This window comes from Salvelinus namaycush, chromosome 3 (assembly GCF_016432855.1).
Source record: "Salvelinus namaycush isolate Seneca chromosome 3, SaNama_1.0, whole genome shotgun sequence".
Classification (NCBI taxonomy): domain Eukaryota; kingdom Metazoa; phylum Chordata; class Actinopteri; order Salmoniformes; family Salmonidae; genus Salvelinus; species Salvelinus namaycush.
In genome coordinates, this window is record NC_052309.1 from 21930588 (window position 1) to 21944328 (window position 13741).

General features: G+C 39.5%; 1 protein-coding gene across 14 annotated transcripts in view; it reads left to right on the top strand.

Annotated features, from left to right (window-relative positions):
• Positions 1 to 13741, top strand: part of LOC120045073 (RNA-binding protein Musashi homolog 2) — a 406518-nt gene that overhangs the window by 3044 nt on the left and 389733 nt on the right. For all 14 annotated transcript variants that reach the window (XM_038989926.1, XM_038989927.1, XM_038989924.1 and 11 more), the window contains exon 5: positions 5162 to 5203. In XM_038989926.1, the coding sequence (XP_038845854.1) occupies positions 5162 to 5203 (42 nt within the window). The remainder of the gene's footprint in view (positions 1 to 5161; positions 5204 to 13741) is intronic.

The window sequence follows — 13741 nt, forward strand, 5'->3', positions numbered from 1 at the left end:
CATGATAAATAGCCTACACGCACGTGTTCTGTATGTACTTCTGTATGTTACTTATAGTGTGGATATACTCTTTATACATCTATATTAGGGAGTTGAAGAACTCTTTCTTTGTGATAATGAATAGCCTATGCTTTTGTAAGCTTAACACCCCTCAAGGTGTTATTGACAGCACTCATACCAATTGACTTTATTTTCTCTATAGAGATGAGAAGTGTCATCTGGTGTCTTTGCTTGGAGATGTGTCCTGTATCCACATGTCTTGCCGTAACTGAACATGGAATACGACTCAAAGATAAACAATTCTGCCTGACAAACTAACCGTTAGTAAGTAACAATTGAGTAGCTTGTAATTAGATATATTGTCAAATAAAACACTGGTATTAGTTCCGTTGAATTTACTGTTTTGATTTTTTTTATAAAAAGTATAAATAAAGCTCTCGCCTTAATAAAGCCATTTGGTTTCCATTTTGTCCATACATTTTTTAATGAATACAATTTCATTTGCGTGAAGTAAACTATAATTGAAAAGACAGGTTACAGCTTTGTATATTATTGTATGTAGACAAATCTTGCAATCATGTTTAATGATTTATTTGTTTATTTTCTTCCACAACACTACGCATTTATTCATTACTTTTAGTTGAAGTTCCTTTACACTAAGGTGTGTTGTGTAAATAATAATGACATACGACATATTGAGAAGCGAGCAAGAATAGCCCATGAAACTCATAAGGATTATAGTTCTAAAAGCACAATGATTTATCTGTTGAAGAGAGGGAGGATGTAATGTTCTCTGTATGAGCTGAGTTATTGAAGAACCTAAAGCATGGCCCTATTGATACTAAGCAATACTGAGATCAACATTTGATACTTCCTGATGTGACGCTGAGGCAAAAGAGGGCACTTTGCCAGTACGCAAAGGAAGTGACTCTTACATCACATAGACCTGAACCAGCAGTTTTCTGCCTTATATTCCATTAGTCATTCGGCAGAAGCGCTCGTGTAGCATGTATGTCACACGCTGTATATACTAACTACTGTGTTAAACAGTGCCTTGCAATCTCTGATGCTGTATTGTACCAGGTGTCTCTTGCAAAAGAGATTTGATCTTTGTGAGACTAACCTGGACACGCAATACCCTACAAGTCTGAAGGTTTATTTAACTTTAAATAAAATGTGAAAAATCTTTACGATTTTCTTCTCATCCAATGGTACAGTGATCTTAAACCAACAATATTGGATATTTTGTACAGCCTACTCCAGTTCCGAGCAGTATTACATTTTACATAGATATTCCTCCTTTGTTTTTTTTGTGGATGTTCTCTAGTGCTAATGGTCTCAGTGTGGAAGGAGGGTTACCCCGTGGAGAAAGATGTCAGTCAGAGACATGGACAATGAGCATAAGTATGCTTTCATAATGCACACACCATCATAACGTGCCACAGCTATTGTTCAATCCCCCTGATAGCCTGGGTTGCTTTCTGTCCGGTTATGAAAACAGAGTGCTTTCAGACCGGTATGAATGTGAATGGAGACATATGGCCAAGGAGAGCTCGAGGCTTCAAAACACACATCGCAGCAAGTCGGAACATATTTTGAATGTTATATTTCATTTTATGTTATATCCCATCTGGAATAGTATAAGTTATCTTTTTACGTACAGTTATTTTAAAAAAGGATGACGAACTTGAATTTAATTCTTTATGTGAGGAGTTGTAGTTTTAGACTACTGCATCACAGTATCCATTATCAATGACCAGGTCAGGATTATTCAGGATTATTCAGCCTGGACTCCTGCCAGAGGAGATGTGTTATACTGCTAAATAAATCTTATTTTCTTCCAAAACAAAGGTAGCCTATTTTGTCCACAGATATTTTCAGCCATTATTGGATGACCTCTGGCCAACCCCTGTTTGCTGTTTTGATGTAGTAGTTTCAAAGGACAGAATGTCTCGTTGAGGTGAGGGGGATGAGGCCAGAAAGAGAGAGAAACAGAAGAAAGGGTTGTTGCAGCTCCTCTGGACAAATCTAAGCCTCCTCTGTCGGATATCAATTGAAAATAATGTCAGCTGTGAGCTCACCTCCACCATGCCACTTGTTGGTTCATGTCTAGCAGGTGCTTTGTCTTCAGTTGATCGTGTAAGCTATACCTGCCTTTTTCAGCCTTAGATTCAACAGATCCTCTAAGGGAATTTGTCTTCTCCTCAGACTTTTTTTTTATTTTATTTTTTTACAGTATTCAGCATCTAAACAGCTAGTGCTTTTTTCATTGTCATCATTTGTTGCACTGATAATAAATTGAAATGAAACAACACAGACATCATTATTTTTTACAACATAGCTTAAACAGCAGGGTAATGCAGGCTTCAGAATAGCCCATATGTGGGTAATCAATTGCTCGGGAACGATTTAACGTCCCCCCCCCCAAAAAAAACTGTTTTGATGAGGGCATGCTAAATTGCCTCAATTGAAATGATGAGGCTTCATTTGGGTAATTGTTGGCAGTGCATTTGACATTGGTAATAATACTTGTGTGTGTATGAAAACCACAGGGAGATTGACAGAAAGAAGCAGATGATTAATAATTATATATCAATGCTTCCTACATTGCTCTAAACACACATCAAAACAGTCAAGAAATCAAGCTTTTTGATAAGCAATTTTTGTAGCTTTAAAAACCTATCTTAATCTTAAGCTGCCAGTATAGAGTGAGATCTGTTAAGAGAGAGAGTTTACCCAGAAGCTGCAATAATGTATGAAATCCTGTTGGAAGATCTGAACTAAGGATGTAAGCAATTGCCTTCTGCCTGGATCTTACACAATCACACAGTGAGAAGCCCTCTGAGACCCTGCTGTAAAAAGCTGTAACAGAAGATAAGAGAAGAAAAAATGAGAAGGAATGTATTGCTTTTGGTTTGTTCTCTTTTATTAGTTTGACATACCTAGTTGGAAGATGTTGACTGTAGAGCTTGAGAAATAGCTATTTTTACACTTTGGGATATGATCCATTAGGAGACGGAGCTATCAATATGTATGCACTGTCATTTTTACCAGAATTGATACATTATTCTGCATTGATTGAAAAGACTATGCCCTTGTTGGTGGATTTGTTATCATTTCATGGATCTAGAAATGATCCCCTCATTGCAATGAGACTCAGTGATTTATATCCTACTGGTGGGGGGAAATAGTACCTCTCGAGATCAATTATTAACACAAAGAGCAAACTGCTATTCCTATGGAAGCGTGTAAATGGAATAACCTTTAGTTCCAGACATGCTTTAGTGTACTGTTGTAATGTGAAATATTAGGCCTATATTAAATGTAATTCCCACATAAACTTCCAATTTACATGAATACTTCAACAGAATGAAAACAATCTGTAGAATGTACCCCCCCCCCCTTGGCAAACCTCTCAAAAGAACCATTCATTTCCTAGGCTGTGACCTAAATAAAGGTTTGCTTCTACCAGCTTTCTCAACAGATCCCATACTAAGTCATCATTACCTAACATAGCTACACTGGTAATCTGGACAAATGACTGGATTATCTGGCCATTTCAATAAACAAACTAAATGTGTGCATTGCTAATTATTTTCTGTCCACTTAGTTGATTAGTAGTGATTGTATGCAGAAAAATTCTTTGTCAAGTTCAAAATCCATTGTGGATTCGATTGACATGCTGCAACGCTAAACTGTACCACCTTCACTGCTACTCTATTTAAAAGTTGAACTGTAGCAGAAATACATGTTGACGTCTTCAAATGAAAAAGTACTGTATGACAGAGAAAAAACTGACCCATATCCAGCTGAGTTGATATTCAGGGACTGGTGTGTAGGTTGGAAAGGTAAGACACCACCAAGTATGACAGCTTTGATATTTAACGCGTAGGCCTATAGTGTTGTTTTTGCACAAATAGGCCCAGCTCCGCTGTGTATTGGAGGTTGAATTGGTTATGCCTGAGGCTAATTGCTAAAACGAATCATTACATGGAATTCATTATGAGTAGGGTTGCCATACCCAGGTGTTATTGAATTCATCTCTCAAATTGACCTGATTTAGAAAGATGGCTAACAATCATAACGCAGCAAGAAAGAAATAGGACAGAGAAATATGTTCCTGCTTCGTTCTCACATGTTCCTCTTTCTCGTTTGACTACAAACATGTAACAGGTGAAATGAAAGCTACGGTTGGCTGATCTTCCCAGATGGTAACCGTTGTCTCTGTTTTCAACTGAATCATCAATTGCATTCATTATTGAGGAATGTTTTTTTTCTTCTTTTTTTTTCTTAGGAATATGTGATATTAGTGTTGTCTATTCGTAAGCCTATGAGATGTAGAGGGTTTGTAGGAGGACTATGTTTTTCCAGCTAATGTGACAGGTTCTCTTCCAGCACAGTTCACCACTTACTCCATCTTTTTGGCTTCTTTTTGTAAATTGAGAGAGAAATCTCAGGCCTACAACTCAGACAGACTTGATCTTTATGATGATGCTGTGGTTGATTACATACAACCTGTAGGTATGCAAGCCTTTAAAATCCTCACAGAGAAATATGCAGCAACGTAAAGGGTTTGCACTGCTGAACACAAAGTCATTTTCTGCAAGAGAACAATTTCCATCTGTTGCCGTTCCCCTTTCAATAGGTCTGCTTGGATGAGATTGTTTGAAACTTCTCTTTTAAGAGCCTGGTATTAAAGTCAGGAGAAGGCAGCATGACATTGATGCATGAAATAGTTTATTTTCATTCTGAATGCAAGATTGATAAGGCTGCAACCGCACGCCTCAATACCAGTTAAACAGAGGAAGAAAAACGTTTTTACGAGACGACAAGGCAAAGACAGAAACAGGTTGATCTGATGCACCTTCCTGCTTATTTCAGAATATCTGGAGTTATTGTCACAGGCCTCAGACTCCTATTTCCAACCCTGAAATAATAATTTCCTCCAAACTTTCCAAGGCACTGTTCCCATTTTGTGATCTCTCAGCATCTCTCAGCATCTCTCAGCATCAAAATGATGGCATGTATTTTGAAGTTTTAGGAATGTTGTTGTCACTTTGGAGAAACATTATCATTCTTTCTCTGTTGCTAAAATTGTCTGAATGTTGATGCACAATTGACAATTTTTTAACACATTCCTTTATGTTTCTGTCTCTCACAGATTGATCCTAAGGTTGCCTTCCCCCGACGCGCTCAACCCAAGGTAAGAGCAAACCACCCCACTTACTGTTAGTGCTGCTAACTGACCAGTCAGACTCATTCTCTAAAGCGCTTGTCTTTATTAGCAACAGGACTCATTTCATTTAGGAAAAAGCACTCCAAAGGCACTTGTGCTATGAGCTTGGGAGCACTTCCAGCACAGTTCAATGTGTTTCTAGACTAATCATAGTATGATGACTATTTGTGAGTTTATAATTACATAGAAGAAGAGATGATTATGCTTGTATTACTATTAAGGAGAAAAACATGGTCAGCAGTCTCCTTTGGAGACTTCCCCTATGCTGATCCCAATTTGACCAAAACCAAGCAATTATAATAGAGAGGTGATATTTGACATGGAGGTAACTCGTTAATGATGAGAGTATCATCTTTCATAATGGCTTAATCCTGGCTCGGTCACTGGTCGTTTGCGTGTGCTACACACACACTCTGTTTGAGGAGGTGGTGTTGGTAATCATGGTGTAGCTGCAGTGTTGAGAAGTGTCTTCTTTATCCCCTCTGACAGGCGTTGGGGTAGAGGGGAGCGCCTTTAGGCCAATGTAGTGCTCCTCACATCAGACCTTTTAGACCTGAAACGGGTAGAGATCAAAAATGTATTTTTCTCCTTCCCACCGGCTCACAGGGAGGTGTTGTTACTGAGCGGTTCTGGTTTCAAATGGGGAATTGGCAGTGAAAGCTTTCAAAGCCAGAGCACATGGTGTGTTAAGGGTATGGGCATATGGTTGAGAAACTACCAGCAGTCCTTTTTTTCACTCCCTCGTTTGCCTATTTGTCGCTTTAACCTTTTCTCTTCCTCGGCTTGTCCCTGAACATCTAAAACACATCAAAAACAACCAACCAATATGTTTTGCCTTCAGATTTTGGGATTTCAGTTAAAAGGAAAGCAACCTCCTCACTGGAAGGCATAGGTGTTGTGCTTATTATTTTATACATTTCACGACAATATGCTCTGTTTAGCTGGGACCAACATGTAAGAGGACAGAATCACTCAGAAATACATTCTTTTTTTCTTTTCACAACCTTATAAACATCCAGTGTCATTCTCCTGCTCTTGTTATATCAATGGAAGAAAACAATGACACCTCAACAGAATTGGTACAGTAGTACAGAAGAACCTGTAGTTGAGATGTTTTAGTCAGGCTGTAGGGCAAGCTCATTAGAGGAGAAAGAGGTTTTTATTTGTAGTATTAAGAGAATGTGGATTTCAAAGGATCTCAGAGCAATAGGATTAATGCAGATATATTAGCATGGCATGGCTTTCTCCTTCATGTTCAATTGATTTAAGGCCTTTATAAGCAGTCTGGGTCTGAGGTTGCCATTTAGAAAACACTCTGTTTTTGAATATGTCATTGTTTCTTCCTCCTCCTCTTCAGCCTTGCTGCTTGTTGCTGTTGTTTAAGAGGCCTGTCCCCAGTGAGAGATGGGGTTCATTGGGGCAGCTGCTAGGGCAGGCTGCAGGTGCAACCGTGGCGCTGGTTTGGGGAACAAAAATGTTAAGAGACCTATCGGCTTTGGTTTCCTCATGGGCTCATACCTCACTCTACCCTCCATCTATCATGCACTGTAGCATACTTTGTTAACAGTACTGTGTTACTGTGTCTTAGGGATTGTACATTTTGTAGAGAAGGTCTTACATAGCCTACTTTAACATGTGTCTACCCAGGTACTTCCGACATTGGTCTTAGTGCTGCCATCATAATTCAGCCAGTTTCCTATATCCAAGTTTCCAATACCATTCAATGTATGAATCTAGGGGATCCAATTATGTTAGAATCGTCCTACCTGGCCTCATAGGGATCTGCTCTTGTCTTGTGCCTATAGATCTGCCGGACTGTGTAGCCCCTATATTCATTGAGCAGCGACGGGTCTAAATCGTTGACGCCACTCCAAAAAATATGATCATAAAAAAAGTCTATGCTTTTCGGGATGGTAAACCATTTTCAGTGTAAACTTAAATGACTAAAACCAGGTATAAAGTATATGGAAAAGATAAATTAGCTATGTATTCATATGATCCTCGTTGAGAACTAACAACGACCAAAATAAAAACTAGACAGTCAGGGAGAATCTAAAATGAACGTTATGGCATGGGGCCACCATAGATTTTTTAAATAATCTTTGAGTCACTCAGATAGGATAAGAACACCGAATAAGCCATGGCCAAATGTGTTGAATTGCAGGAAATTAGAAGTTGAATAACAAAGTGTGAGGGATGGGCTTGGAGAAATGTAACCTCTCTCAAATTTATAGACAGAGCAATGGATGGAAGGACTGACCATCCATGATATCAAAATGATAGTTTTAACCATGTTATGAGGCTATACACTGTTTGTTTACATTTGCATTGTTTACAAACATTGGTGTAAAACAAACTTATATTTTGGGTTCTGATAAGTTATATTCTTCAAGAATCAATTAATACAGATAATTAATTTACAAGTCCAAAAATGGACGTAGCAACTGCTGATTGCCTCTTTAAAACAGACATTATTCTCTCAGCCCCATGACAAAATGTGTCGAATTGCAGGAAATTGCTTTAACCCCCCCATGGAAAACTTGGATCTGTACAGTGTGATGTCTGTGTGAGGTGAATGGAGGAGTACAGGTGCTGTTTCTCTCTTCTCCTCCTTTGTGGAGCTGTTGTCTTTGTGTTTTTACAGGAACATGAAAACTGTGGGCTGATGTCTGCCTGCTGTGTTTAGAAACCAAAGTGATAGTTGCTGCCCACATCACTAGAGATTGGTTTCTCAGCTGCTCGTTTCGTTACCGATACCGTTGCTGCCACTGTTGTTGTTGTTTTCGCACGGCGGAATCACAGACAATCATAGCGCGTCCCAACATGATTTTAATTGCCGGTGGGACTGCGGCCACTTTGCTGGGAGATGAGCTCTGATGACTTGTTATGGAAATGAAAGGAAGGAGCTGGGCCACTCAGAGAAGGCGAGCAGCGCAGCTTAAATAACCCCTTCCTGCCCGCCCGGCTATCTCACCAGCGGCTGTTTGCCTCATTAGGCTTCACTAGCAGCCACTAGTCGCCACATCAATGGCAGTCATTGGACTACACTGATGAGATGAGCCTCTCTGTAGTGTACACAAATAGATATGTTCTGGATGTATTGAACAGTGGGAGCTAGACTCTGAATGAACTTAAAAGGAGAAATACTGTTTACTTGGCTTGACAATCACAAAGTTTTCAGAGTTTTATTTGGTGCTGCATTAAAGTATATGTAGATTTTAATAAGGGAGACGGAGTAACCTTCAAATGTTGTCTGCAGCTAACTAAGCGTACCGTAGTAGGCCTGAGTGGAAATAGATCTGGGTTATCAGTCATAAATACCATCAAAGCAGTGGCCCAGATTTCCCTGTGTGTGTCAGCTGTGTGCTCTGCCTGCCTCTCTCGCTCCCTACTGCTGAGGGACTGCTGCTGCTGGTAGTGTAGAGGGTAGGGGGAGGCATGGCTAGAGTTGATACTCTCTGGAAGGGCTAGAATATATTCACTCTAACACCCCATTCTCCCTCTTCCTCGTCTGGTACTGGTCCCACACCTCTTTCTCTTTCTTTATTTTCTTGTTGTGTGCTTCATTTTTTGAGCTGGAGAAAAGCTCCCAGGTGTCCCATAGTGCTGGAGCTGGGGACAAATGTGTTGCTGAGGGAGAAAACTCCTCGCCAAGTTTTTAATGAAGTACAAGGTGACGCTGTGTGAAGTACAGACAGAACCCCCCACTCCCCTAACATACATACATACCCCCCACTCCCCTAACATATAGACACACATGTTATGTTCATCTATCCTCGGGGGGGACCTCAAATGTATTTCAGTTCAAAATCTTACTTTCCCTCACCCTTACAATAACCCTTACCCTAACCTTAACCCGTAACCCAAACCCTAAACCTAACTCCTAACCCTAAACACTAACCCCTTACCCTAACCCTAACCCCTAAGCTTAAAATAGCCTTTGTCCTCATGGGAAATGTTCCTTGTTTTACTATCCTTGTGAGGACCTTTGGGGATTTTAGGTCCCCACAAGGATAGAAGAACCAACCCCCCCCCCCCCCCCCCCCCCCCCCCCCACACACACACACACACACACACACACACACACACACACACACACACACACACACACACACACACACACACCACATCACATCACATTTTGTTGTGTTACAAATTGGGATTAATATATATCTATTTTTTTACGATCTACACAAAGTACTGGGTAATGTCAAAGTGGAAGAAAAATTCAAACATTTACGATGAATGAAAAATAAAAGGATAATATATCTTGATTAAATAAGTAATCATCCCCCTGAGTCAATACATGTTAGAATCATCTTTGGCATTGATTCCAGCTGTAAGTCTTTCTGGGTAAGTCTCTAATAGCTTGGCACACATGGATTGTACAATATTTGTCCATTATTATTTTTTAAACTCTTCAAACTCTGTCAAGTTGGTTGTTGATCATTGCTAGACAGACATTTCCAGGTCTTGCCATATATTTTCAAGCAGATTTAAGTCAAAACTGTAACTCGCCACTCAGGAACATTCAATGTTGTCTTGGTAAGAAACTCCAGTGTATATTTGGCCTTGTGTTTTACATTATTGTCCTGCTGAAAGGTGAATTTGTCTCCCACTGTCTGGTGGAAAGTAGACTGAACCATGTTTTCCTCTAGGACTTTGCCTTTGCTTAGCGCTATTATTTTTATCCTAAAACAACTCCCTAGTCCTGCCGATGACGAGCATACCCATAACATAATGCAGACATCACCATGCTTGAAAATATGAAGAGTGGCACTCAGTGATGTGTTTTGTTCGATTTGCCCCAAACATAATGTATAAAAAAAATAAACAGTTTTACTTTTAGTGCCTTATTGCAAACAGGATGCATGTTTTGGAATAATTTTTTTCTGAACAGACTTTCTTCTTTTCACTGTCATTTAGGTTAGTATTGTGGAGTAACTACAATGTTGTTGATCCATCCTCAGTTTTCTCCTATCACAGCCATTAAACCCTGTGACTGTTTTAAAGTCAACATTGACCCCATGATGAAATCCCTGAGCGGTTTCCTTCCTCTCCGACAACTGAGTTAGGAAGGACACCTTTATCTTTGTAATGACTGAGGGTATTGATGCACCTTCCAAAGCGTAATTATGTCACGCCCTGATCAGTTTCACCTGTCCTTGTGCTTGTCTCCACCCCCTCCAGGTGTCGCCCATCTTCCCTTTTATCCCCTGGGTACTTATACCTGTGTTCTCTGTTTTTCTGTTGCCAGTTCGTCTTGTTTGTCAAGTCAACCAGCGTTTTGTTTCTCAGCTCCTGCTTTTCTCCTGTCTCTCTTTTCTCATCCTCCTGGTTTTGACCATTGCCTGTCCTTACTCTGAGCCCGCCTGCCTGACCACACTGCCTGTCCCTGAGCCTGCCTGTCATCCTGTACCTTTGCCCCTACTCTGGATTATCGACCCCTGCCTGCCTTGACCTGTCGTTTGCCTGCCCCTGTTACTGTAATAAACACTGTTACTTCAACACAGTCTGCATTTGGGTCTTACCTGAAACGTGACGAATTAATAACTTCACCATGCGCAAAGGGATATTTAGTGTCTGTTTTTTTTATTTGTACCCATCTACCAATATGTGCCCTTCTTTGCGAGGCATTGGAAAACCACCCTGGTCTTTGTGGTTGAATTTGTGGTTGAAATTCACTACTCGACTGAGGGACCTTACAGATAATTGTATGTTTGGGGTAGAGAGATGAGGTAGTCATTCAAAAATCATGTTAACCACTAGTCCATGAAAATTATTGTGATTATGCAAATTTGACGCCTGAACTTTTTCAGGCTTGCCATGATAAAGAGGTTGAATACTTATTGACTCAAGACATTTCAGCTTTTCATATTTTATTAATTTATAAACATGTATAAAAACAAAATTCCACTTTGACATTGACATTGTGGGGTATTGTGTGTAGATCAGTGGCACAAAATGTCAATTTAAATTCAGGCTGTAACAACAAAATGTGGAAAAAGTCAAGGGGTGTGAATACTTTTTTTTATTTTTTACTTTGTTTTTATTGTAGGAACACAAAGAAAGTACAAATAAAGTAAAATAAAAGAACAAAAATGATCTGGCAGTTACAGTGCACTTCATACCTTCATACCTTCATCATCATATCATCATATTAGTTACATTAGCATCTTTGAATTAGACCTTTTCCAAGTATGAAACCCATTTCTCCCAGTATTCCTGACCTCTCTCCTGTTGAGTTCTTAAAGCAAAGGTCATACGCTCCATGTGGTGTATTTCTTCTACAATGTCTATCCATTGTGTCACTGTGGGAGGGTCTTTTTGTAGCCATTTCCTAGTGATAGCCTTTTTACTGGCTGCCAGTAGGACCTTCAAGAGGTACTTTTCTCTATTGTGTAAGTTATCAGGTATTTCACCCAAATACAAAGAAATTTATGTTTGTTCTATGTGAAATCCCATTATTTTTCCAATGTTAGATCTTATTTCTCCCCAGTAAGTTTCAATTGCGGGGCAGGACCAAAAGATATGAGAGTGGTCCGCCCTCAATAGACCGCATTCTCTCCAACAAGGGTGTGGTGAGCCAGTCTGTTTTGATTTCAGTTTAGGTGTTATGAAGAAACGTATAACATTCTTCCAACAGAATTCTCTCCATGACCTTGAGTTGGTGGAGCTTTGTTGAGTCTCTAATATGTTCAACCATGTTTCATCAGTTATTTCAATGTTAAGTTCCTCCTCCCATTTCTTTTTAATATAGTTTGTAGAATGTTTCTTTGAGGATTGAATACCCAAGTAGAGATTTGAAATCGTTTTTTTGTTACTCCCCAAGTTGTATGCGTTAGTGAATACTTGGATTAATTTTGGAGGTGCTCGAGGCTCAGTCACTTTTATCTCCCTTAAGAAATAGTGTCGGACTTGTAGGTATCTGTAAAAATCTTGTTTATCCAAGCCATGTTTTTTTACTTAAGTCCTGGAAGTTATCTAGGTTCCCATTCCTTATAATTGTACTGAATGATGTGATGCCTTTCTGCGTCCATTGTTTAAATCTGCTGTCCTGAGTTGCAGGGATGAAGCTGGGGTCGTATGCGGGCCAACTCAGCAGTTTGATCTCTCTGTCTAAATTATTTTGCTTAACTACCCTAAACCATGTCTTCAGAGAGAAATTAATCCACTGATTTTGTCTATTGTATATATCTTTTACCATGTCCTTATTTCCCAAAACTGACTGTATGGGTATCTCTGTCAAAGTAGTCTCGATGTCTTTCCATTTGGATTCGTATTCTGAATTGCACCAACAAACCAGGGGTCTCAATTGGGCTGACACATAATAATCTTTTAGGTTTGGTAAGGCCATACCCCCACAGTTTTTTGGTAATTGTAATGTTGTATATCTAGTTCTTGGTCTCTTACTGTTCCAGATAAACCTTGATATCCGTTTATCCCATTCCCTAAACTGTTTAGGTGGGATTTCTATGGGCAGTGATTGGAACAAATACAATAACCTCGGCAGGATGTTCATTTTGATTGTTTCAATTCTACTACTAAGATCTAAGGGAAGTGAGTTCCACCTGTCTAGGTCATCATATATTTTATTGTTGATGTGATCGTAATTCATGCAATAAAGTTTGGGTGTATCTTTTGGTAGGTATACTCCAAGATATTTAATGGATGAAGAGGTCCAGGTGAAGTTATACCTTTTCTTCAGCTCTTCCTGTGGGGTATAATTATATACTAGGGCTTGGGTCTTGTGTACGTTAAGCACATACCCTGAATATGTTCCAAATGTTTGTAGAACATCCATCAATCTAGGTACACTTGAGCCTGGGTCTTTAAGGAATAACAGAACGTCATCCGCATACATGCATATCTTATGTTCACTGTCTCTTATTGTTATTCCCTCTAAGGTTGGGTCCTGTCTTATTGCCTGTGCTAATGGTTTGAGGTACAAGGAGAAGAGCGTGGGTGAAAGATTACAGCCTTGTCTTGCCCCTCGCTCTAATTTTATCGTTCGTGACAAATGTCCATTTATCTTTATTCTAGCGGTCGGACATGAATACAGTGTTTTGATGCACTGTATCACTTCTTTGTTAAAACCAAATCTTTCCATAACTTGGAATAGGTAATCCCATCCCACTGAATCAAATGCTTTTTCTGCATCTAGACTGATTAATATTGCACTTGTCTTATTCTGAGTAATGTGGTCCATGACATGTAGTGTTCTCCTTATATTGTCCTGTGTCTGCCTATTTTGTATGAAACCAGTTTGATCTCCGTCAATCAATTCTGGGATTATGTTCTCCATTCTTTTGGCTATTATTGATGCATATAGTTTATAATCTGTGTTAAGAATTGCAATAGGTCTATATGAACTGCATTCTTTCTTATCTTTACCCTCTTTTGGGATTATAGATATGATGGCCTCTCTCCATGACGGTGGGAGACCACCCTCCCTCAGAGTCCAGTTAAAACAGGCCTTAAGTAGAGGTGTTAGTTGTTCTCTGA